This window comes from Pleuronectes platessa, chromosome 18, assembly GCF_947347685.1.
Source record: "Pleuronectes platessa chromosome 18, fPlePla1.1, whole genome shotgun sequence".
NCBI classification, from domain to species: Eukaryota; Metazoa; Chordata; class Actinopteri; order Pleuronectiformes; family Pleuronectidae; genus Pleuronectes; species Pleuronectes platessa.
This window is the reverse complement of record NC_070643.1, coordinates 16,030,576-16,058,156: the sequence shown is the minus strand read 5'-3', so window position 1 is coordinate 16,058,156 and position 27,581 is coordinate 16,030,576. Positions and strand designations below refer to the sequence as shown.

The window sequence follows — 27,581 nt, the reverse complement described above, 5'->3', positions numbered from 1 at the left end:
GAGAGGCGGCGTACACCTAAGAGAAGTCTTCAGTTTACCGCAGAGGCGACATGTACACACTGACTTGAAACACTCACACGTGCCTCCTCAAAACACTTCGTACGTGATATTCACACTTAAAGAGTCCATGTCATTGTTACTTTGTTTACATTTGAATCGGTTGGTTTTGGTTTCACTTTGTAATTCAGGGAGCGGACTTAAGAGTTTTGTATGACATAGGTATGTCCTGTTCATCACCTACGTGCCTCTACCAAACTTTTTGAATAAGGTGCAGAAAAAGAATGTCTGCTGTCCCTCGGTTAGAATGCAGGTAATGCAAGAACCTGTTCATAGGGTTAATTTTGTTGCCACTGTATCATGATGCTATTACTACCAGCCAAATGAAGACTACCAGCAATCCCGCGAGCAGCTTTCGTTCCTTTGTCTTCCGCAACTGTTTAATGCTGTCTTAACTTCCTGCAATTGGTCCAGACGACCGAACCATCCCCAAAAAAGTGTTTTCAAGACCACCTCCTATGGTCGGATGAAAGCCAGGTCCATGAAAGTGCCCTAATGGAACCTGGCAACCTATTTATCTGCATGTAAAACTGAGATTAAGAAGTGCACAGTTGCTGCAACTGTGGCTTTTTATTGAAAACTATATCATCCCTAAAAGCTGCATATTGCAGAAACACAATAAGTATAAATAGAACACTAAGCCTTAATTTACTTATTGTCTGAGGATGTGGCTTTTACTGTCGCTTTTTCCATTAGCTGCCTGTGGAGGTGTCGGGGCACAGTTTGTTTCTCCGCCAGGTTTCCAACCTGTTGATGGATCTGAGTGTTTGGCGGTGGCTGTATGCCACGTGCGAGTCTAATTAAGGCCTCAGATAAAGTGACAGCTCTTTTTTTTAAGCCTGATAGGACACCTCTTTTCTTTTCTTTTGTTCACCTCCTCCTCAGTGGATCGAGAGCTGTGTGAGGCACATTAGAAAATCTTGCCACAAACAGGATGTCAGGTGATACTCCCAGAGCAGCCATCTCTCTCCCTCCGTCTCTGATAACGAGAGGTTATCATACATGGTGCTACCTGGAGCAAATGGAACAGAGATGGGACATCGATTAAATGCGCGCCCATGGACACACACACACACACACACACACACACACACACACACACACGCACGCTCCATTGAGAATAGCTGATCCGTTTGGTTTCGTATGGCCATCAACACCCTGAGAATGTGTGTCCATCTTTCTTTTTTAAAGAGTGTGTGTTTGTGTGTGGCTCAGTGCAGGGAGAGGACTTTGAGAAAGAGAGGGGGGGGGGGTTAGAGTAATTCAGATATTGATGTGGTCGTACTGCCAAACATCACTGGAGCCTTAGCGGTGGCTCAGAAAAAAATACAAGCTGAATTCAAAATGAGGTTGAGAATTAAACTATATAGATATTTAGAGGAGCAGGGACATAATTAAACTACTACAGTTCACATTTTCTAATATTTCACCCCCACACAATTTGCATACTTAAGTCGTTTATATCTGCACAGCCCAGGATCATACGTTTTCGTTAAAGGGCTCCGGATGCTTGAACTTATGATATGGATGAGGAAGACTTGCACCAAAACTATGTGCAGTGTAAAGCTGATGCCTTTTGCAGTAGGAAAAACTCACAAAATACATACATGACACACTAGTTTATTGACTAGCTCTTTGTAAATTTCATTAAAATTGCCAACAAGTCCAAACATGATAAATGATCAACTTCTAAAATGTGATACTTGCTGCTTTTTCCATTTAACAGCTACATTTTTATTCATTTTACATGAGTTTTGAACTAAAGACATTATTTATGGCCCCGGAAAATAATGAATGAATGTATGACTATCAACTACAGGGAATTTACCTATTCATACTGATGTTCATTTTGCCATCAGGAAGAATTGTGAGCACCTCTGTACTTGTCAGCATTATCAGGGCGTCATATTGGACCAGGTTGACTACAAGGTCCTTGTAAAAACTCCGACTCAACTCTACTTTGCTCAAACATCAATAAGCAAATCATAAAAAAATATAACCAAGATGTTGAACATGAGCTAAAATCTGCACTGTCACTCTGCCATGTTGATGAAGTTTACTATGTGTTTAGCTCAGAGCATGGCTGTGTCTGAGCTGCACAGAGTCGCTACCACGCCTGTCGACTCGATCCCCCATCTTAACCAAAGCTAACGTCTCATTTCACAGCGTTAAAGTAAAAATCCTGGATCTGCTCATTTTTCCAGAGATGCTCCAGAATTGAACGCGTTCTTCTTTAGTTCATGCCCCACCCACTGTAGAATATACTGGAGATTGGCTCTGTAGTAAATAATCCTGCTGGCACGAAAACATTAACTCCTTTGCGTAGGTAAATATTTACTAGGAGCGTGAACAGTCAACTAGACTAAGCTTTGCTTCTCACCCTCCCTGGTACAGCTGGATGTAAAATACCCAACAGATTTATTGATAATGAATACGGCTCTATACTCACAATGTTATTTATTTTTCCCAGAATAAGACTCCATACTGTCTTTGTCTTTTTTAAATCCTTAAACCGTTTTGAGCGCACTGACTTACCCCGTGCTCTATAGGAATTCACAGCAACAAGCCCGCGGCCAACTTTTATATCAAGCCACATTTAAATGAGCGTGTTTTTATGTGGGAGCATTGTAAACTACTTAGACTTGCTTTATGCTTTTCAGTGTGTGTCTGTGTATAGTGAGCAGCACTTCCACAACCCTCTCTCCCTCTCTCTCTCTCTCTCTCTCTCACATTCTTAATCCTGGCGAATCATGCAAAGCAGCACCTACTCGACTAACTGCCCCCCCCCCCATCGTTGACACTGCTCAGCATACAGTCAACAGCACTCGGCAATATTCTGAAGGGTCGCCGGCGGTTCCGTGCGGTCACGCTGAGGCCTGCATAACGAAATGCTACAGCGCTGTCACTTCCACAGTAATGATGGTTAAAGGTCACAGTATTTCATTAATTTCGGGTCCTCTTTATCACTGGCGGTAGTGCTCTTGGGTGTGAATTGCCTCCGCTGCCCGAGTGAATACGAGGGGAAACTCGACTGGTTAGATTGAGCCGTCACAAGACAGAGATTTGGATTGACAGAGTGAAGAGGTTGTAAAACTGTTATTCTGTCAGATTTAAATTCAATACCCTGGTATAACCCCTCGGTGGAAATTTTGAATTCATACTCTCCTTTTGTGGCTTAGCTGTTTTTTTTACATACTGCTGTTGGAGTAAAAGCTTCTTTCAGCTCTCATTAAAGCTGTGGGAGTATTCATTTGTTTTGCTAGGAGTCCAATATGTCCCATGCATTTTGATGAGTGGGCCCTAATGAGCTGCCCAGCCTTATCATTTGTCCTTTTGGCTTCAATTTGATGGAGCACTTTGAGGTTGCCGAGCTGCTCATTTGGGTTTGGAGAATATAGGGTTGGTATCTTTTTATTTTTGGGTTACTTTTGTAGTTTGTTGATATTTGTTTCCTGGCTGTGGTTGAAAACCGGATGTTTTATGGGGATACATATTGATATTCCAGATTTAATTGTATTTAAGGCAGCTGAATAATAGTAAACAGTGAATTTGAACTATATTGCTTACCTCATATTTCATTATCTGTGTGTTTGTGTGTGTGTGTGTGTTACGGTTTACCCATTGTCTTCCTGTACTCCGTGTTCACCTTGACCTGTGCATCTACTCATTTCCCACCACTGTGACCTCTGACACATACAGACGCTCACACACATACACAAATGGCCATCCAACCGAGGCTGAGAGAGACTCGGTTTTTTGGGGGGGCCATTTTATTTTATTGTTCTGTTTCTCAACTCGTTATTGAACAGAGTTATCCGTGACACTTTGGCAATATTGTCCTCCTGACATTCATGCAAATAAAGCTTATTCAATTGAATTGCTTTAAATTGACTCTGAAAATGCTGTGAACCGTCCAAACTCCTCTAGCTCGTCCGTCTCTCTCTCTCTTTCTTTGCTACGGCCATTAATTCGGTGTTTGCCTCGCCTGTCAATACGTGTATTGACAGCACCCGGAGAAACAGACAGGCGGGTCACCAGGTGGGCGAGAAGGTGGAAAAACAGCTAAATTTGGGCGACAGGCTGAGTGAGTGATGAATGTAAAGGTTCATTCTAATAATTCATCCTGCCATGTTGGGACATAAATTTAAAAACCTGGCGAGAGGAGCTTCTTTCAGCACTGCTGTGGAATTTAAAGCCTTAAAAAACGGCAGTGATATCGATAAAAGTCCCTCTGTTCTTGTCTATTCATTGTTATCTTACCCTCTTCTCTCCTCATCACCCATTTTCTCCTCCTCTTCTCCCTTCCATAGTCTTCATCACTAGTGCTAATTGGGGAGATAAAGTCATTTGGCAAAGCTTGGTGTGTGTGTGTGTGGGTCTGAATGTGAGGACGTTTAGAGGTGTAATACTCTAAAGTGCCATCCATTATGCAGCTTGGTTGGGACCTCACTCCTCTTCCTCTCTCTTCTTCCCTCTCAATATTTTTTACATCTTCCCCCTCTTTTTACTTTTCAGTTCGCTCTTATCTTATTGTCTCACTCCTCATTCGTTTTACTTCCTTATCTTCTTCCGTTTCTCACCTCAATTAAGCAAACCTTAACTTTCCAAGGTTGTCTGGCGAAGATGTATGGTCATTGTGCGATTTTTTTTTTTTTTTTAGTGAACGTCCTTACCTTGTTTAATTTAAACCAATATCAAACTATTGGCTCTACAGCTGTTAGCATCATTCTTAAATGTAAATGTAAGAAATGGTGTGAAATGGGAGAAATAAGTTTGTTTGACTGGTGTCTGTGGTGGTGAAATTGTCCTTTTCAGTCCTCTGAATTATTAGAATCATTCCATTGAAATAGATTTATTCACTGACTGGTTCAGTGTTTGACCAGAGCTTTGACTGCACAGTTCTATTCACTGAACTGAAACACGGCTGAACATTCAGTTGAGCTTGCTCATTATAGTGTGCTGATAATTGATGAAAGCCAACAAGCTTAAGTTGAATGAAGATGGCGTTTACACACTGAAAGCTGTTATGATAAAGTTCTATATTAAGCCTCCAACTTATATTTTCTCAACACCAAACCGTTAAGAAGATATTTGTAAAATGAAATCCCTTTAACAAACATTTGAATATTGTACACAAAGTTTGGTATCGCAATCATTAATTCATGAAATTTGTAACAAGATACTTCATCAGTCAGGTGAAAATGCTTTACTTTAAGTTGTAGATAAGACTTACATAAGATTTAGGCTTACATTATGACCTGCAGACCTCATCATAGGTTTCAGTTCGACTGAAAGTGTTGATTTCTAACCCGTTTAACAGGCAGTTTTAACCGTTCAGCAGTACCAGCAAATAACTCCTACCTTAAAGGGTCATGAGGGTCATTGCTGTGTGGGAATCACCCCATCGGACCATTCTCAGATAAACAAGAAAATGGAGTCCAGGACAGTTAATAAGACACTTAATACCAATGGATAAGAGCGCAGGTATAAAGGATGCACTTTATAATAACTCTCTCTCTCTCTACATCACTCTCTCTCTCTTTTGCTCTGGGCAGTGGGGTGAGTTAAGGTTTCAGTGTCCTGGTTTCCACACCCGATTATGTGCTCTGTGTGTGCATGGGAGAGTGTGTGTGTGTTGCAGTAATGTGTGTTAATGTCAACCTTCAGGGCCTTCCCATGAAGACACTCTATACACACACACACACACACACACACACACACACACACACACACACACACACAGACACACACAGACACACACAGACTTGCTACTTTACTGGTCAGTGTGAAGTGGGCCCCTGCTCCCCAGATACAAATATGAAAAAGTTTTATAAGGAAGAAAGTATCATTTTAGATAAGGAGTATAACTTCTAACCAAGGAATTGCACATTTAGCTCTAAAGTTTCCGAATAAGTTTTACACAGAACCTGATACAAGTAAAAATGATTAGTTTGGGTAGAATGTATATATTTTAATTTATAATGAGAAGTAACCACTAATCAATTGCAGTTCAAAGAGCTTTACAACCGATTGGGATTCACAAGGTGTAAATACAGAAAGTCTTTGTACACAATAAACAGATTTGTGTTTCAAGTTAATTGTATGAACTTGAGAAAAAGTGGTTGAGAGGCTGTGAAGCATTGAATCAGTTCTATTACAGATATCTGACAGTATCTTATCAAAATGATAAGTTACCTAGAATCAGTTGCTTGATAAACACAAACCAATATAACAGGTTATCAGTAGTTCAGACATAGACACACACACACGCACACATAATACACATGATCACACACAGAAGTACACACACTCATACACAGTAAACGGTGGTGTCCAGGTCTGCATGCATTGAGGCTGTTTATCAAAATTAGATCAACGTGGAACGATTTCCTCTTTTTCTCCGTTTGCTAATGTGCTTCTCTTGCACTCTCTGTCCCCCTCTCTCTCTTTCCCTCTCTCCCCCACAGTTCACTGGTTATCAGCGTTTTACCCAGAACACAGAACTGAGAAGTCGATGCGACCGCGATCCTTTATCAAAATTAGATCAATGAAAATAGGATTTTGCTTAAGTGCGGCCCACTTTTTTGTTTGTGTACGAAGTTGTGCACGCTTCCTCCTCGTAAGCTGACACTCTCCCATTGCTGCGTAACAGAAAAGGAGCAGCTACTGTACAAACTGATCCCCAGAAGAAAGAAAAGGCCTCGGAAGTGAGAGGAAAAAGGGCCGGAAAAGAGTGATAGCACAGGGTGAAAGAAAGAAAGGAGGTTGAATGGAGGGAAGTGGGCCACACACAGTGTGACCCACATCTGTGTGTGGGAAAGAAAGACTATGACCTCACCCCTTTTGTGTCAGATGGAAATGAGTGTGTGTATCATGACGATGTCATCTTGTTCCGGTGTTTTCTGCTGCTTTTCTTAAGATGCTCATCGGTCTCTCTCAGTCCCCCTCCTCATACACTGTTAACACACACACAAACACACACTCTAAGACACTTGTATATGCACACACTCGCATGTAAACCAATATGCAAACACTCACACTCATAAATGGGAATTGCCACACACACATAATGACAGGGCCTGTTGTGAAAGATGACACCTCTCCCACAAGACTGTGTGTGTGTGTGTGTGTGTGTGTGCATGCATGCGTGTGTGTGTTGTAGTATCTTATTAAGCAAGGAACTGGGTTGTTCTGCTACCTTATCCAGCCCCTCCGCTGTGCAGGGACTATCATTGTCGTTTTGTATATTTATGGAGCAGTTGCGTCGGTTTATTTACAATATTCTCATTGCACGTCCTGTTATCATGCACCTGCACATTACAGTTCCTATTTCAAATTTATTTTATTCCAGTAGACACTGAGTTTTGCAAGAGTAATTTGCATAAACGGGTGAAAGACAAATCAAACCATCTTCACCATAATCACCACAGTCATCTTGGACATCAGCACCAATCAATGACAAGCTATCATCCCCTTCCCCCAACCTCAAATACAGTCAGAGCTGATTTCCTTTGTCAGCAATGGAACAGACTTGTTTGTAGGTGGATAACTCATTCTGACCAGGTGGTTTACAATAGCGCAGACTTAAGTAATAACGAAACAAACGCAGAAGACGAGGAAGAAATTTCAACGAAGAATTCACAAATTATATAACGGCTGCACAGACACCACCTACAATGGGGCTGCGATCATCACAACTTCCTCCAACGTTGCCCTCTTGTGGATGTGTTGCTTAAAAATCATTCTAACATAGAGGACACATGGAAGAAAGTGGGCAGTGACGGTTAAATGGTTTGAAACAGACGTCAAGAAAGGTACTATATGAATAAAGTGTATTATCATATAACTGTATTAAATAAGTGTCAGCTCTCTCCAGGATAACATCGAGGGAGCTATAGTTGTTTTAAAGAAAACTTTTCAGTAACGATAGACGCACAGCTCTGGGCTTTTTCCTCAAACCCTCTTACATCATTATCGTATATATATATATACACAGTAAGCACAGGATGCTCTTCTGAGTGTTGTTGTAGTAGAAGACTACAAATCCAGCATCTTAACGCAGCACAGGAGCCTTCCAGCTCCTCTGCTGCTCACTGCATAGCTAATGTCTGAAGATGGATTTTTATTCTGCAAATCCTCCTCACCTCCAGCCTTGGTTTTTAAATAGTCTCATGTTATCACCAAGGTTTTTATGTCTCCTGAAATTTGATTTTAGCAGGTTTTGATAGCCTTTTCAGATGGTAGACGCAGCTGAATGCACTGCACTGGTAGTATTGTGCAGGGAGTGTGAGGGCTGTTGGAGCAGACTGTTGGAGCAGGGCTGCAGGCCGTGGCTGGAGGGAGGGAGAACTCTGAGCGGCCGCACGTTGAGCTGAAGGTCAGGCCCGGGCTGGCTGGGCAGCGGGCGTGGTGTCAGGACCCACACCGGCCATTTTCCATCGAGCAACAGTTTCAATCCACCAATTATTATGTTTCCATGTAGTTTCGCAGTTTTATCACCAAAGAATTCCATAAGACATTTTGATAAAGCGTTGATATGCTGCGACAACTTGATGAGACATTCACTGTGATTATTGATGATTCTGTTGATGCTCTGAAACACAGCACGTGGTTTCTATGTGGGACAAGAACTACTCCACAGAATACAACAAACCACACCAGCATGTTCCCCTCTGACCTTTGCACCGTTTGCTACAACGGCACGGTCTCCCCCTGTTGGCTCTTGGTATGGAAGCGTGCATTAGTTGCTCGTGTTTAAATGCAGCTTCTGAAGAAGGCTGCCCTTGAATCGAGACACAGCTTATTTTACCATCCTTTTTGTTTGTCACATATCTGTTGATCGCTTAAGGGAGGTGTTTGGTTGCCCCATAACAGAGTTACAAGGCGCAGGGCACCATGTAACTGGCTTTGAGCCATCTGTGCTCTACCTCGCTTTTACTTATTGCCAGAGTTGTTGTTGGTTTTTCGTTTCTCCCTGTTGAGTAAGAATAAACCTGCCGAATAAATTTAGAGTCGGTTCGCCTTAAATCCGTTCAACTCAAACCCAATTATTCTATTAGGAGACGCAATTTAAATGCACACAGTAGTCTGAGAAACCACACACATGGAGCCATGTGCGTAACACACACAGAAATAGTTGATGGTTGGTAGCACCTCCACTCTATTAGATTGGTCCCAGATGCCAACCCTGCCCCTGGGTGTGTGTCTGTGTGTATGCACAAGCTTGTGTTTGTGTGCATGTTGAAAGATGCATTTGGTGAATCTTTATCTGAAACTACCCCTGTATCCTTGTGCACACTTCCACTTCCTACTCTTTGTGTGTGTGTGTGTGTGTGTGTTTGTGTATGTGTATATGTGTTAGGGAGATAGCAAGAGACTGATACAGTGTATAGGATATTAGAGTTGGCAGAATGGAATTTAGTTAATTCCTCCAGCTAGTCTTCTAGCTTGATTAAATATTCGCTGATTTAATGCAAGTCAGTGCATGTATTAGTGTGTGTGTATGACTGTGTTTGTGCGTGTATGCATCTGTGTTTGTGTGACGCCGTCTTTGTGTTAAAAGCAAGGCTGCCCTACTCTTTAAGTGAATTAAATGTAATTTCATTTTGAAAGACTTGTTTAGAGAGCCCTCTTTTTTAATTTATTTAAGACCGCAGGGAGGCTCAGTCTATCTCTTTCTTCTTTTTCTCACTCTTTCTTTCTGCACTTCCCTCTTCATCTATTTTGATGAAAAAATTCAATCCAAGGATTTCCGAACCTTAACATTTTTATTTATTTGACCCTGCACGTAGAAAGTTGCCATCTTCTCCCAAGACTCAAAGCTGACAGTCTGTGACAACTATATGTTTTTATAAGCTGGGAGATGAGCATTAACTTTAATTTTGTTTTTATAATGGAAGCAGAGCATTTAGTCGTCCGGCAGCTCATGCGTTTCATCTCCAGCTCCACCAGCAGTTCAGAGATGCCACCGCACATTGGTTGCAGATGGCAGCTGCAACATCGGGGGGGAGGTAAATTTGAGGGACTCTGTATAACAGAACCAAATCAATGGACACTTATCTATCTATCACAGCTCTTCCATAAAGATCTAAACGGCCGTGCAGTGTAAACAGTTTGTACAACATCTGTAAATTTATGGCTACGAGAGAATGTCGGAATGGACTCAAAGCCACAGCTGAGGGCTCGGGCCACTGTGCGGTTCCTCCAGATGTTTTGATGTTTGCATAAAAATCTGATTCTCATGGATGAAGCTATAATTTATTAGTTGGTTTTATGAGCCGATTCACGAAAAAAGTCACAGAGAAAGGCCCATAACTTCTGTTTGAATTTAAAGGATGGCAATCGTTTTAACCCATTTAATGGGATGCTGGCATGGCAGCATGAACCCAATAAAGAGCAAAAACAAAATGTTAAATTGGGGAATTAGACTTGATCACAAACAAGCCATGAAACATTATATGGAGACTATTTTTAAAGATATTTCGCCTGAACAAACTGTTATGTATTGAATTTAATGTCATGAGGGTATGAAGGTCTGTTAGAGCTGCTGTGCATGAAAGCAGAGAGACGGACCAACCCGATGTGAAGGTTATTAAACCAGTAAATGTTATTTTATGTGCAGACTGCCACTGAGGAGAATGTACTCTTAATTTCTGCTGGCCTTTTCATGGTCATTATGAGACTGATAAAAACTGCTAATATGAACTTATCAGTGTTATAATAAAGTCTTTTCCTCAGACAAGTAAATTATCTTCTTTTTATCGACATATTTAAGCTCTTAAAAATGAGAGAACTCCACATGACTGCGTTTTATTGGGCAGAGAATCTACTTATTCCTTAAGTTAAACTCAACTTTGTGTCTCAAACTCAACTTTTAGGTTCATTTGTTGGCTTGGATCTGCCTTGATTAGGAGGAAGTTGATAAAGAGTTTAATTCTCAGGGTAATGAACGTTTGTGTGCATCTGTGTGTGTATGTGGTGCATGTGTGCGTGTCAGAGGGCGTTGTCGGCCGTGCTAATTGAACGGTATCACAGGCCGCAGATAAATAGATGTCATTAGGGCCTTGAGCTCTAATTACCAGCAGCCCTCCTCTGCAGGCTGAGGTGAGTGGGAGAGGCCAGGTATCAGCAATCAATCAGAAAAACAACATGCACACACACATACACACACATTCTGCGTATACACACTGATGCTCAAGAGCAGAAGGGGCAGAATCACCAATAAAGTTTGTGTGTCTGTGCATGCATGTGTGTAAGCGTGTGCGTAGCCAAGCAGCTGATGATTGAAAAGGAAGTCTGAGATCATGAGTCAAATTGTGTGTCTGCATGTGTGTGTTTTGGAAGATGGTGGGGGCTATTTCTGTACTTTCCTGTGTAATTGACACTTGAACTCCTCTCTTGCTCTCTCTCACACACACACACACTCACACACACTGTGGAATCCTTGTAGCTTTAGAGTAGCCAAGACACCCCCCACACACTCTTCTCATCCAAATGTAGCTCGCTCTCATTAGCCATTGGAAGCAAATCTTTTCAGGTGTGTGTGTGTGTGACTGTGTGTGTGTGTTGCGATGAGGGGCAGCTGTGGGGCCATATGTGAATGATTTGGGTGCTCGGAGGGAAACTGAATTCTGATGACAGACGCACTGTTTGGCTTGCAATTCTAGACACACACACACACTCATACACACACACGCGCGCGCACACACTCACACGCACACAGACACAGGAAGCACACATCAATCAATCACCTGGCTCTGTCGCTCTACATGTGGCGACCGTATGGTGTGTTTCTCACAGACACACACACACACACATACACACACCCACACACACACACACTGTGTGCAAGTGCTCGGCTGCCTGATGTCAGATGGATGAGAACACATGTACCATAAATACTGTGATGTTAGCTCAGGTGTTTATTGCATCAAACCTTTTTAGGAGGAGGATGTTTTATCAATCACACGTTGAGACGGAGAGAAGCTGTTTTCCATTCAGAAAAAGCGCATCTATCTCAAACTTAGATTTTCCGTCCTGATCCAGACACGATGAAGAATGTCATCATGTCTGTTTATGAGCCAAACGGGGAGGAAACAAAGAGGCAATTACGCCACTTTTCATTGGAAACAGAAAGCGGTGTCTGATTAGTCGTCCGTCAAATCTAATCTGTCTCCACGTTCGAGTATGGATCTTCAATCAGTTCCTGATCTGTGGATTATTTAGGCCAGAGACCAACAACCTCAAATTAATTCAGGATTATTGCCTTAATTATGCACAGTAATTTACTATGTGAGATTTTTAGCATTTGAACAGTATATTTTCCATCACAATATGGTACATGGTCTGCATTCATATCCAGTAGATTGTTTAGTCTTTATGAAGATTCAGTTTTTAGCCATTCACCTGTTCACACACACACTTGTACAGTGCATCCATGTCTATCACACATCAATTACACACTAGCAGAATAGCCATCTCTCCACATTCACAACCAACACCAACTCAGAGGGGTTTATTTACACATGCAAATAATAATGTCTAAAAGCAGGCAGTACACAAAAAATCCTTCTTTATCGTACTCGACCCATTCTGAGCAACAATGTTCTTCAAATACATCTGTGCTGCATTCCTGCCCTTATACGTGTGCATGCATGTGTGTGGTGTGCGCTCCCACAGAAATGTAAAGTGGTTAATTGCGCTGTGATCCTTGCGGTGCATTAGATTGCAAAAGCAAACTGAACAGTGCCACTCCCACCGGGCTCCTCTGCTTTTAGCCGGCATCACGGAACAGATGCTCCGAGAGTGGATGTGCCGGTAGTGGCTCCATCTGCAGCTCTGAGACTACAGGAAACACAACAAAAAAAAAGCCTGACTGAAGTGCGGAGCTCTTTTGTGAAAAAGTTAAAACCGGGTACTCTGAGCCCGCAGAAATATGCTAAACTCTCAGCACTGTCACGAGCGTAAAACAACAACAAGGCAGCGCTGAAAGGAGGAGGTCCCAGCGGAGGACAAGTCCATGATGGGAAGGGGAGAAACATATTGTGATAACAAGAGACAGACAAAAAATGACAGAGGTAAAGATGGTAGACACAGAAGGTGTGTTGTGGGTTTTTAGAGCCGAACCCAAAGGCACCTACAGTATTCAGATCGTCAGCTGCTGCTTGTGTGAAGACTACAACCCACAAAATAAAGAGGAGACAAAAATGTAGGCAACACAAATAAATGCTGGTATATTTGGACAATGCTGATATATTTTTACAGAACTTACACCAGTAAAAGTCAATGAAACAAAATAAAAACAAACGGGGAATGCTGCAGGAGTGGACAGACAGAGAGGGGAGGAGAAAATGACGAGAGGAGAGCGACAAACCTGAAGCGGAGACGGAGAGAGAAACAGAAATGTTTGGATAGACAGGCAGATAGAGAGTAGACAGACTCGTGGAGGAGAAAGATGTGGTGTGCTGTCCTTTCAGGGTCATAAAGGTGGTGAATGAGGCCAGGGACTTAATGGGATGGAGAAACGTTGTGATTGGCTCATTACTGTGATGGAGCGCGGTGCCACGACAATTGGCCTTTTCACCTCCCTGCCATTCCTTGCGCACACAACTTTTCTATGCACCGCTGCTCCGTGAACTGCAGAGGTGTGTGTGTCTGTGTGTGTGTGTGCGAGTGTGTAAAAAGTCAAAGACTTGACTGCAAAGTACCTGCTCCAGTTCAGACAAACACTAATGCACTTCATGCCACAAGGTGAAAGAGTAACTCATCCCTTTCCTCGTCTCTGGAGTAGTGCTTGACAAAATTACTGCAGGAGCTCGATTTATCTCAGAAGTATCTCTATCCCACATTTAAAGGACAAACTGGTTGTTCACGTGGCACGGTGGTGTAGTGGTTTGTACTGTTGCCTCTGTGTGGAGGTTCATGTTCTCACCATGTTTGATGGGTTTTAAACAGCCTTTCATACAATGTCTGCACGGACATTTTGATCTTTTTTGTCAAACTTGTTTTACACTTATAAAATCATAGCACAGGAGAACAACAGCCCCAATATAACCCCCCATTTGCAAAAATAAATAAGAGCCACTAATTTTCCTCTGTCTCTTTCTTTCTTTGTTCCCTTTCTACTCTGCTGTCGTTCTCACCCTCAGTTTCTCCAGCGACTGTATTTTTGACCTTCCCCCTCTAACGCTGCCGGTGTTCTCTTTGGTCCACAGCGGCGCAGAGGCAGCGGGGTCTTCTGTGCCAACTGCCTGACCACCAAGACATCGTTGTGGAGGAAGAACGCTAACGGAGGCTACGTCTGCAACGCATGTGGTTTATACCAAAAACTGCATTCGGTAAGTCACAAACAGGCATGTCAACAGATGCTGCGTCTGCACCCGCTGTCTGGTACACCACTGATTACACTAAACAAACTCTAGTCCTGTGGAGCCAATGGATAAATAACTGGCCTGTTATTTCACAGTTCTTTCACACAAATGAGAGGAATGAGCTTTAATTTCAACTTGTCAGTTACCTACAACTAAGCTTCCTCATCTGTGTGTCAGTTAATTCAGGCTACACACAGAATACCCTCTCATGAAGTTTATTGAATTAGGAATATTGTGTTTCAGAGTATTTTATAGACCCTGCGCTGGGTCTGCAGGGTGGGTTTTGACCACTAATTATAACTACTCTTGTCTAGCCGATTAGCATACGATGCAAATGATATGAGGCATATTGCAGTAAAAAAAAAGTATGAATATATTCTGTGAAAATGTGAGTGTGTGTGTGTGTGTATATATATTGATTGGTGGGTTCCGGGGAGTTACAGTCCATTTCAGCAGTCACAGTGAGGCATTTCCATAGAGTGAGAAATATGATGGAATGAATCTACTTTACCATCTAGGCCTGGGGAAAGTCTATGGAAATCCCAAATTTAATTAGACTGCATGAATTACAGATGAGATAAAGACTCAGCCAGGAATTCAGTTTACATCAGAATATTGAACTCTCCTACCACGGATAGGTTTTAAGGGGTTTGAGCTAATTTACTCTTCAAATGTACCTATTTAACTCAAGTTAAGAATGAAAGGAGCCTTCAGAGCCTCAATGTATATAATTATATAAATATATATATAGATTCATGTTCATATATTGGCTTTTTAGGATCAGCTTGTAAAATTTCAAAGTGAACAAAAATCTTTCCGTCTAATAAATCAGTGTTAATAAATGTAGAAGTGCAGGAGTTGGCAGAATGTATCACAGCCCCGGCCGCTGCACCGCAATTATCGAATGGAGCTTTAAAGACCTTTTAGAGGATGACAAGCTATCGCAGTTCACTCCTTCCTGCCCCTGCAGACGTCCTCAGTTCAACCCGTCCATCTCATCTGCTGCTCAAATCACGTCCCGGCTCCCTCCACTCTTGGCAATCATCACGACAACCATATTTTATATCCCATAATAAAAGTTTTATATGCTCTACACACATTATTAGAGAGGATAGCAGCTAGTAAAACACTTGGGAGCGAGTGAGGGAGAAGGGAGAGTTATGAATAAGGAGAGAGAAAAAGGTGGACCCAAAAGGGAGGTGGGAGGAAGCCAAATAGAGAGGGAGGAAGAGGAGGAGGACAAAGATGAGAGAAGAAAATTCAGGGAAAGGGTGCGGACAGAGATGATGAAGGTGGAGGGCGTGTGTGAGGAGTAAGAGATGGATTGAGATATTAGGAGATGATGAGAGGGGTCAACCAAGAAGAGAAAGAGAGAGGGAGAGAGAGTTGTGTGATCCGCCAGTAATGCAGCTCAGGTATTTTATCAAACCCTACAACCATAAAGATGTACGACATTACAGCTACCATGTGTGTGTGAGTCTGTTTGTGTGTCCTACATATTTGCACACACACACACACACACACACACACACACACACACACACACACACACACACACACACACATCTTGCTATTTGCAGTCTGTACATGTACAGTTAATAAGGCCAACTGCTGCCTTTGCAAAACATAATGTGTAAATTAAATGAACAAATAAATAGAACCTATTTAAAAAAAAATGTGGATACAGATGTTGATCCACTTCCAAGACTTGTTTGGAAAGTGAATGGATACAATACGCTTTTATTTCTGGGTTAAGTGACTGTCAAGCTCCCGAGGCGTAGAAGTTTGGAAGTGGACCTAAGACTCTGGACAGAGATTGTTTTGGCTTTAAATCACTGTTTTAAACACTGTCAGTATGGATGTTACCTTAGCATCTATAGTTTGTAAGGAATCAGACTCATCTGCTTTTCTTTTCTCCCTCGACTGAAATGTCGTTCCCTCCTTCCCGTCGCTCTTCCTTTTCATCTCATGTCTCCTCTTTCCAGTTCCTCTTCTCAACATACATGACTCTCCCTCTTCTCTCATTCACTTCACATCTGTCTCTCTTCTCTCCCACTGACTCTCTTTGGTTTTATTTTTATTCTCATCCTTCCTCTATAGGTAGAACCACTAACAAACAAGGCCCAAACAGGACAAGTCACATTTCTGTGATTTGACTGACATACGTGTTTTTTCTATCGTTGCCTGTCGGAGTCGTCTCATGATTGACTTGTTTACAGTGAACGGTTCCAGGCTGCTACATGAAGCCGCTGGTCCTGAATATGTGTGCATTAATATATCCTCAAAACAGATTTTTTTGTTGGCACATGAACATGTCACAGTCATGGTTGTTGATTCGTCGTCAGAATTGAAGTGGCGATCACAGTTTCACATGTTCTGCTCAACATCTCTGGTATTTTCTCTTGGATCTTCTCTCCTGAAACTGCTGCTCTACAAAGACAGATAAACCACAGACACTTTCATGTTTTCATACTTTATCAGACACAAGTATTCCTGTCCACACAGGTACACACTTACCATATATGTATTAAATCGTTCCTGTTCATAGTCTCAGTCAAAGCATATATTAAAAAAAATATGCCATCTTTATTGCATTTCCTTTATTTTTCTTCACCATGTTTCTTTTAGCCTTTCATCCACTTCAATCTCTCCATGTTGATCTTTCACTATTTCCTCTTGCTTCACCCCTCTTCATCTAACTTTTCGTGATTGGTTTTGATCTAAATCACTCCCACACATACAGGCGCAGCAGATCATTTCTAGACATACATTAATAATTTATACCTGCATGACAGTGTACATTTAAATAAGCTGAAAGTGTGTTTTTTTGAAGCTTTTGAAAAGCTGTTATCTTTATATCGCTTGAATTTGACCTTGTTTTCAATTAATGCTGCGTGGAGGTCACTGTTTCTAATGTGTATGTAGACGGGAGGACTTTTAAATAATGAAAAGGATAGCAAATCATTACTTCTGAGTTGAAGCGTACGTACGCTTTAAAAGACACTTTAAACTGCTGTGTTTATTTGACTTCCAGGAAGGAAAATCTGTCTCTAATTTGTCTTAAAACAGTTGAGATTTTATTTTTGGCACAAATTTAGGACTAAACGATAGAAAAAAAGTTTAATCTTCCCCAAATCTTTACAAGAACTTCATCAATCCTACAGTGGGGAATAGATTAAGTGAGGAGTGTTTCAGAAATAGTTTTGCAGGTGCCATGGAGCAGTTTTTAATGTTTTTTTTATAGATTTAGAAGTTTGCGCTTAATGAAAATACACAAGAAGTTTCCGTGTACTTTCTGAGTGAGAGAGATTATTTGATGATGTCGGAAACAGAAACGAAGACATATGTTCGTGTTTATGAGCTTCTGATAACAAAGTAAAAGTTTAGTCTTCAGGGCAAACACCATTTACATCACATGTAAGTGCTCCCCCTTGTGGTTTGGGCAAGAATCACAGTGTACAGGAGTCTTGCACACACACTTTGTTCTATAATTACAAGTTTTAGATTATTGACTGTGTGTCATGTGTAAGATGATATGACAATTTTAGTGTTCTTTTGAAATACAATTACCTTAATGTCAGCGTAGTCACACAATAATGAGGTACAAGACGCATAAGTCACTTTAATAAATTGATGAAGTGTGAAGTTCGAAAACAGAAAGTGATGACCACATTTAAAATCAAATGTTTGCTAACCTTTCTCTTTTTCATGTTTCTTCCAGACACCCAGACCTCTAAACATAATCAAGCAGAACAACGGTGAACAAATTATCCGACGGCGAACCCGCAAACGCCTCAACCCCGACCCGCTGTCGTCTGAAAACCCCACCCCCAAGCAGCAGCGAATCACCAGCGAGGAGCGCATGAACGGGGAGGAGTCTGACCGGAGCTGCACGTCGATGAAAAACCAGCAGCCCTCCCCTCGCTCGCGCTCCCCCCGTTCCACTCAAGCCTTCTTAGCCAATCAAACGCTGGAGATCCACAGACGCATGCCTCCCCTCCTCGTCCCTTCGCACCCCCCCTCCTCGCTGGTAGTCGAGGGCAATGGCGGCATGGCAGAGGGTGTATTATCATCAAAGTTAGAGGGAGTTAAAGGGGGAGGGGGGTCCGAACGAGGCAGTCCAATTGAAAAATACATGCGTCCGTCCAAACCGTCTAGTTATTCGCCTCCTGGGTCACCGATTGAAAAGTATCAGTATCCCCTTTTCTCTCTACCCCTGCCGTTAACCCTCTCACCTGATCTCACCCCTGAGTCCGATTGGCTCAGATTCTGGACCAAGTACAAGATGGCGGCCACCTCTGGGGTTCCCGGTACCCTCAGTAATCTAAGCAGCCCTGGTAGCCTCGGCAATAACGCACATTACCTTAGTGCAATGGTTTCGCCTGTACAGCATCATCAGCAAAGCTACACGGTGCCTTACTGCGCCTCTCCCTACTCTCCTCTTCCACCCCCTCCAGCTCCCCCTCACTATCCCCCTCCTCCTCTTCATCCTCAAACCTCGTCCTCCTCCTCATCGTCATCATTAGAAAACGACGCTCCGTTGGATCTCGCAATAAGACAAAGGGATACGAGTGCCGCAAATGCCCACGTGTCAACAAATGGGGCCGAGAGGAGAAAGCTTGAGTCGCCACGAGCCGAGAGGTTGCGAGAGAACTGGAAAGGAGAGAAAAAGGAGGAGGAGAGTACTGATGAAGGCGTCAACAGGAAGGAGGAGTCGGGAAAGGAAGAGCAGGATCGTTTGACAAAAGTTGTATCGTCGTATCGCACGATGGTGGACGTAGCCACGCAGGATGATCTGACCAATCGCTGCATCCACTGTGGGATCTACTTTTTAGATGAGGTCATGTATGCCCTGCACATGAGCTGCCACGGCGACCAGGGACCGTACCAATGCAGCTTTTGCCTCCACACATGTGCGGATCGCTACGATTTCACCACTCACATACAGAGGGGCTTACACAGGTACACAGACAAGACGCCGCAACAGAAGGGCCAGCCACAGGAGGGCGAAACTCCGAGCATCATGGAGACGTCCCAGCAGGAGACGGGAGATGTGACTCCAGAGGAAAAGATGGACGAAGGCGATCAAGATGCGGTCCCGTGTGGAAGTGATGATGTCACAGCAGAGGGTCCTGATGATCGAGCCGAAGGAATTACAGGCAGTGATGTCAATGATAATGAAACGGAAGCGGAAATGGAGGTAGGAGCAGAGAGTCACGATGAAACAAACCAGGATTTAGGAGGCGAAACGGCGTCGGACGGCAGCGCTGACGTCACAAAGACTATCGAGGTCACGACTGTCGCGGAGTCTAAAGACGAGGAGGAGAACGTGGAGAGTAACTAACCCTGAAACCTCTTACTCCCACAAACCTTTACGAACATGTTTCATCAAATGAATAAGCTGTATGCCATCACGTTCCTGGAGGTTAGCTCATGTCAAAGCGGGCCTATCCCGGGCACTAAACGGAACACATCCTTATGCTGGAAGCACTCGGCTGTCAAATGGTCAAAAAAATCATTGTAGGATCCCGCCGCACGGCTGCAGGGACAATATGGAGGAAGAGTCTGTCGAGCAAAGGATCCCTCGACGGCTCTGTAGCAACTTACTCAACAACGGAGTCCGGGCATGCAACTGAAATCACCATTAATTAACAGCCACTTGTGTGCTTTCCAAATGAGAGGATTGGAAGCTCGACTGAAAGCGAGACTGGTCTCATTTAGGATGAGTTCATGGAGCTCAGCACCTGCACAGCCAACAAACAGCAGAGCAAAAAATACAAAAAAATAATGCTACAAGCAAAACAGTTGAGCTGAGCTGAACTGAGCTGATCTCCTATGCACCAAACTGAACCCCGAGCTGGCCACGACTGCTCCCATGCATCACTCAGACTGTTATATCCCGGTACGACCAGATTTGATCTGGTCCCTGCGCCCGGAGCATGTTTTTAACTATTTTCCCGCTGTGCAAATGAACCCAAAACCAAAACTTATTTTAAAGACTTGAAGTTCAGAACAAATCCAGTTTGTTCTGGGCGGCCGTTGGATTGGTGCAACGGGTTCTTTCACACTTTGCTGAAACTGACAGTGTTCGCTCAGATCAATGCAAATTCACCACGGCTGCAAAGTGGGGCAAAAATGTCGGACTGGTTGGATTTGATTTGACCATGACTTTTTGAACTGCTTACTTAAAACCAGTTTGAACTGGTTGAACCGGTGCAAAGCCGGACCGAAGTGTTCTCTTCATCCATTCGGATTGAACCAAGTGACAATGTTTTCTACCTTCCTCCGTGCCATGATACTAGCTACGTGCCTGGCTGCCTGCCTAATAGAACAACCATCTATTAACCTGCTTAACATTTATATTAATAATAATAAAGGTAATAATAATAATGATGATAATGTTATAGTTGAAAACATGCAATTTGCTACTCTTTCCTATATAATATGTTATTTTGTAAAGGAAAATAATGCTTTTTTGCAGGAATTGGTACTATAAGAATTAGTTTATTTTCAATTTCCTTTTGTTTTCTCGTTTTTGGAGCTATTTGTCGTTCTTAAGGAGACTTGTTACAGCCGTCTAACAGAAATGGTACAGAGAAAACGAGGGGGTTGTGTGTCCGTGTGCATTTGTGTTATTGCGTCGTTTATTTGTGCGAGGATCAGAGGATGTGTCCGTCCCCCAACAATGATGTTCAACATAATGAAGGCTTGCGCTTGGTTTTTTGTTTTCAGTCCTCAGGGGTCACACGTGTTGCACACCAACCCGCCTGTTTCATAGCATGGGACACGTCCTTTTTACATGTTGAATGGTGTAATGGTTTTAGCATGTTCTCTTATATATGTTCTTATCATGTTCTTTATGTGCCAATAGATCAACATGGTCTCAGTATGTAACATTTATTTTTCTGTATGTCTTTTACATGTTGTTAGGATTCATGCTTTTATAGAGAGACTTAGGAACTTAGGGAGAAAAACCCTAACTTTTATCAAAAGGATCAATTCTTTGGGTTAAGTGTATAAATCTTTGCTCTGTGCTGAGTCTACGGAGCCTCTCGTCTACAGTGTTTAAATCAGCCGATATATTGCTGAGGAGTTTGGTAGTTTACCTCTATGTAGCATGTTAGCGTCTTTTTAAATCTGCAAAATAAGTCGCCTTAACTCGGAATGGGAATTGTTACTCGTTAGACCTAAACAATACTAATGAAAACACAGGATTGTTTTAGGTCTTATTATAATTCAGTGAAGTAAAATGGAACATGTTGCTCTCAACTCAAGCATCCCCACCCCCCCCGTGCGCGCGGTCATTGGCTACTCGTGACCCACTTCACATCCATCTTATAAAATGCATTTTAAAATGTACCTGCTCTTCTTCAGAGCCAAGTCTCTCTAAACCAAACTTTGCATTTTTCATCGTTTACGTTTGTCATTGAGAGAGTTGTGAAATGACCCCCCCCCCACACCCTGTCCTATAAAAAAGAAGCAACACGTCTGCCATCTTGTTTATTTTTGTTAAAAAAAAACACTTCTCTAGCCTTGCTGCCTTAGTTGCTAGAAAACAAACACAAAAAAATCACCGAGGGACTCCTTTGAAGGAAACAATAATAGGCTGATTGAAAGTCGGGATGGAGGAAGCTGAAGAAAGAGAGATATTTTTCTATGCTTTTTCCAAAAAGACTTGAATGACAAATATTCCGCCTAGTGCCTGGTAACTTGTTTTTGTTTTTCTAATGGCTACGTCTGTCTGTGTCAAAAGGTTTTTCTATGTCATGAGCCACGTCAGGCAGAAGCTGGACAAACATTTTGCTTCCCACCGATCAGATTTGTGCATTTTCAGCCCAAAACCTATTTGGTTGCTATGCTAACTGTTGCTTTCATTTTCACATGTATGTACACTACTTGGGAGAAAGTAGAAATGTATGCCTCAGATACTTGTTTATGAAAACCTGAATACCAGGATGTTCTCTAGTGTGTATTTGGTTTATTTGACGATAGAAGCTGAATTACAGCTTGAAATCATGTCGCCAGTTCACGCTAAAGATAGAGCTCATTCTAACATGGTATTATTCTGAAGTGGAGTTTGTTATTAATTCATTTCTATCCGATTTTAAGGGGTTAACTCAGGACTTTTTTTGTGTGTGTCAGCAAAAGATCCAATTTCATTCTTTTTTTCAAAGCAGCAGTGAGATGAGGTTTCTGTCTTGCAGAAATTTCTAAAACGTAACAAAGTAGAAAATCTGATAAATTCCCCCGTCTGCCCTGTCGAGTACTCGCACCCTGCAGCAACCTTTTTACATTCGATTTTCCACTCTTTTGAACAATTCATATTGATGTATAGAAACAAAGCATTTCTAAATACCTTAAAGGGGCCGTATGTTCGAATTGGCCAGCTGTTCAGTTCATACCCCAAACAACTAAGGGGTAGCATATTATTTTATTTCACGTTATCTTAGCGTGTGTCCAACCCCTCCTCTTCCCCTGAGCCATAGATGGTGCGGCTATAAGGCAAAGCAAGAGAAATCTTGATGGGCAGATTGACTGTCAAGAAAAAAAATCCATAATGTTTTTACCGGCCTTGTCAGTCTCCTCTGGCCTGTTCTGTGTAGCTGTCATTCAGGGTGCTCATAAAGGATCTCCAGGAGAAGCATTAGCCTACAATGTAGAGTTTTGAACGGGATTGATTGGAACTGCAGACAAGAGAGCGGCAGCAGCCTTAAGGCGAGTGGGAGGAACACAAATTCAGATTATTTGAGAAATCCCTTAGTTTGAGGACGGAGTGGAGGGATCCCACTGAGAGAGGAGGGCTGCAGGTTCACACAGAACCTGCAGTTTCCACTTCTTTATCCTTAGACCAAGGGAAGTTGCCACATTGACTTCACTATACCTCATGAGGTACAACACAAAACGTAAAGATATTTTTTAACTGAAAAACGTACATATTGGCCCTTCGATCAAAACATTATGTCTTCCTGATAAAGCTAAGAAACATTTAGGGGGTTGGAAGTGTTTCTCACGAGTGTCATTGCTGCTGGGTGAAGACATCTCACTGCTGCTTTAGAACTGTGTCCACTGAAGCAAGTCTGACATCCTCATATCTGACAAAGTGCAAGCATTCTTGTCCTCAAAACATTTTGCTCAACATCTTAATCATGTAGGGCTCCACTGTCCATATCACATCTATCCAGATCAAGTTGCATTGGTTAGACTTTTCTCCCAAACGTTGGCCTTTGGTTGGTATAGGTCCCATCATGTGAGGACTTATGAGGCAGATCCCAAATGTTAAGAAAGATCAGTTTTCATCCCTACTTCTGGAAATAAGTTGTGCAAATGTTACGTTTTTAGAAAAGACTTGTTTTCGGGTTTCTCTCAAGGGGCTGCTAGCAGAACACAAACTGTTTACATTTGCAAATGTAGCAAAAAAAAGAAAAGGGACACCTGCTGAGATGGATGGATGGGTGCCTTTGAAGAATAAACAGAGAGAATGTGGATTGAAAGGCGGAGAATGGGATCAAAATAAACTTTCAGAGGTTTAGTTGATGTGTCCATTCATCCCACCTCTCGTCCGTTTGTTTTTCGCTTTAACCTCTCTAACATCGCTTCTCTTTTTCCTCATCTATTATCTTTAATTCGACGCATACTTCTTTTCCTGTCTGTTTCTCTCTCGTCTGTTCTCTCCTCTGCCGCTCACCTCATATGCCCCTGCACCTTTCTGCCTCCCTGCTTTCAATGAAAGTAATTGAGGTGTTCTCAGCAGGTTTGATGGGGTTGAGATGGAGATATTTGACTCCGTTATTCAGATTTATGCTCAAATAATTGATTCTGACTTTTACACCAAACTCTGCTCATGTTGACTTGGTTAAATTTCTCTCCTACTTCAATTGTTTATTTTATGTTTGTTTGTGGGAAGAAATTAATCTAATTCGAGCTCATCCATTTTCCGACAGGTCTGAACTTTCTGATATCTTGTGCTTTTGGTAACAATTTGCATGGGTGGGAAAACAGGACGGTCTGGTTCTGCCTTTTGATATTTTTCTTCCTTGAGTCTGGTTTTACATCTCGTCCCTCAGTGGGCCGGAGACGAATCCCGATTCCAAAATGTTTGGATGGTTTAACTTTTGAAAGCAGATCCTCTCTCTGTTCGGAGTTGAGAGCAGAACGAACACAGCCTTGATGATGAAAGCCTTTGTTCGTGCACACTCTTTCTTAATGTAAGTGGTCTGCAGAACTCCTTCCTTATCCAAATATCCTCTTTAGCGTCTTCGCCAGCCGAACGTCGCCTCTCGAGTCGTGTGAGGATACTGTTCGGCTGAAACACAAATAGACTTTAACGGTGGCAGGAACATTGGAGCGTTTTCAGTCCAAAAGAGGACATTTTGCTAAGAATGGAAGTTCTGCAGGTCACATGACGGGACATGACTTTTTACTTCATTATTGAATTGTATGTGTTTTGGTTTGATGGCATTTCACATCAGCGTTTACATTGGGGGGGCCTTAACAAGTTTTTTCATTTTAATCTGTCCGAATGTGTTATAGAGTTGATGCTGTTGCTTGCACTCAGTTTATTATGTTCTTATTGCCAAGGAAGGGATAACACACACACACACACACACTCTCGCACACACACACACACATAGGTACGGATTCAGTGTACATTTGGGATGTACTGTATTAATCATGGGAGACAAGGGAGCGAAAGGCCAGTTTGTAATTGGTCAGACAAACATACGCATGCACACACACACACACACATACACACAATGACTATGTACATTTAACCAATATATTTTAGTAGAATTTTTATTTCTCTATTCAGTCGAATGGCTTTTATAGAAAGTATGGGATTTGTTTTCTTTTCTTTTCCTCCGTGTTGTATTTTATTCTGCTACTTCTCTGTATGTTATTGTTTTTAGGTTTTATCTCATGCAAAAAATGATATTTCAGCAACATATTTTGACAGCCAAGAAAAGTTTGTTACACAGCTAAACTTGAAGAAATAATGATGACGATGATAATAATTAATAAAAGTAATAACAAACATACTGGAAATGGACAATGGGTGTTTCATTATATCACTGCAGAGATTTAATCTTCAATGTGTGTTTTGAAGAGAAAAACCTTCATCTCTTCCTTCTGCCGTGTTCTCTGAATGTGTCCTGAAGCTCCAACACGCTTATATCTGTCTCCTGTGATCTGCTGCCTGCGTTTACACACACACACACACACACACACACACACACACCGCATACACACACAACACACAACACACTGTCGAAATCCAACTAGCTCTGAATAAAATAGTTACACGCTTTCCTTCCACTCCACCCTCCTGACAAAAAAAAAAAACCTTTTCTTCGGCTGTAGATCAAATGGGATTGTTCGAGCAACACGTTTCTTGGGCATAATGAACAGCATCCATTATTCTTGTTGAAGTGACAACAGCTAAGTTACTGCACATATCAAAGACATGCGATGGCAGAAGCAACACAACGTTACCAAAGGCTCATTTTCTCGACAAAACTCACCACAGAAAATCACCTGAGCTCCTCCCACCAGCCTCCTTCGTGTCGGGAACTCTGTCAGGACACAAAGGCCTCAAATCTTTGCTCTCTTTATGTTCGACATTATCAATTTATCATTGTGCTTATAATACGAACATTGATTAGAGTTGATTAACTCTGCTTTAGAGTCCTCAATGAAATTATGTGACAGCAGGGCACTATTGAAATGTGTGTGTGTGTGTGTTGGGAGTTTACAAGTGTGTGATGATTGGGCACAGGAAGTCGGCGTCGGACCAGCATACTAAACACCCTGGTGTCTCCTGGAGAGGTCAACACACAGACACATGCAGCAGCACATAATTATGAACCCGTTCCAGGAAAAGGAGAAAAATCCATAAAGGAATTTAACAACACGGAACAATTCACAGGCACGTTTGCGTACTGTGTATTCTCTAAAGGGGACAAACGCATCAGACGGCAGATGTGCGCCTGCAAACGCTGAATTCTTTCATTTTGCTAGTGCGTGCTTCCTCTTAGGCTGGCAGCGTCCGGATCCGACTGTTTAAATCGTCTCGCAAACATCATTTCTGTTCATTGTACGTCATGTTTATGTGAATTATCTGCACCGCTGACAGAGGGATGGACTCTAAGTTTGTGTGTGTGTGTTTGTGTGCTGGTGCTTTTCATAGACCATATAAAGATGGACGATATGACTGTTGCCAAAAAGTGAGTCTAAAGGGTCTTGATGTCCGGCTCCAGTACAGGCCTAGGTCAGAACCCCCCTATCTCCTCCGTGTTAATAGATGGGACATGGACCAAGCTAAAATAAGCAGAGTACGATTTCAACTGTTTCTGTCTAGCTCCAAATACGCAAGATGGCTTCATTACGAGGGGACTGGGAGGAAGTAGTGACTCGTCGTTTCACATTTGTAGGTACAGTGTAGGTACATGATGCTCGTGCATGAAGCAGCGTTTTCAGGTTTTTATTTGAGTTGATTGACGTCCAAATTTCCTAACCTGACAGAGAGAAAGGTCACAGATGGATGGATGGATGCAGGTTTAGAGAGATGAAACTAAAATGAACTGCTCTAATATACAGGATCTTTGCCTCCAACTCCAGTTTCTGCTTAAAGCTAAAATAACAGCTCGACATCGCCTCAGTATCAGAACTCTCTCTCTCTCTCTCTCTCTCTCTCTCTCTCTCTCTCTCTCTCTCTCTCTCTCTCTCTCCTTCTGACATTTTGACCTTTTTTGTGGAAAACATAAGATTTTCATTTTGGGAATCAACTGCAACAGGATCTTTTTCAGGTTTTCTGTATTTGACGAAGCTGCTAACGTTGTATTTGGTTCGAATAAAAAAAAAAAAAGATGTCTTGATTTCTCACTTTTATTCGTCTCCTCTTTTCAGGCGGCGTCCTCAAGGCTTCCGGGCTCAGAAGATACAAAGGTGCCCTCAGTTTTCTTCTATATCGCAGACACACTTGAGAAGAGCAGAAGAAATGCACAAAAATGGTTGTGTGCATGTATAGCGTCTGCAAGTACACAGACTGCAAAACTGGATTTATATATTTTCACACTTTCAAACACACACACAGTCTCACACACACACATTATGTCAAAAACACACAGCTCATCCTCGCCCCGTCCTTCACATTAGGGC

The 27,581-nt window shown here is 42.3% G+C and overlaps 1 protein-coding gene across 2 annotated transcripts in view; it reads left to right on the top strand.

The window, feature by feature from the left end:
- The window catches only part of trps1 (trichorhinophalangeal syndrome I), a 90,178-nt gene extending 64,716 nt beyond the window's left edge, over nt 1-25,462 (top strand). For both annotated transcript variants that reach the window (XM_053446576.1, XM_053446575.1), the window contains exons 9-10: nt 14,271-14,393; nt 18,148-25,462. In XM_053446576.1, coding sequence (XP_053302551.1) covers nt 14,271-14,393; nt 18,148-19,770 — 1,746 coding nt within the window. In that variant the 3' untranslated portion in view covers nt 19,771-25,462. The remainder of the gene's footprint in view (nt 1-14,270; nt 14,394-18,147) is intronic.
- The last annotated feature ends 2,119 nt before the right edge of the window (nt 25,463-27,581 follow it).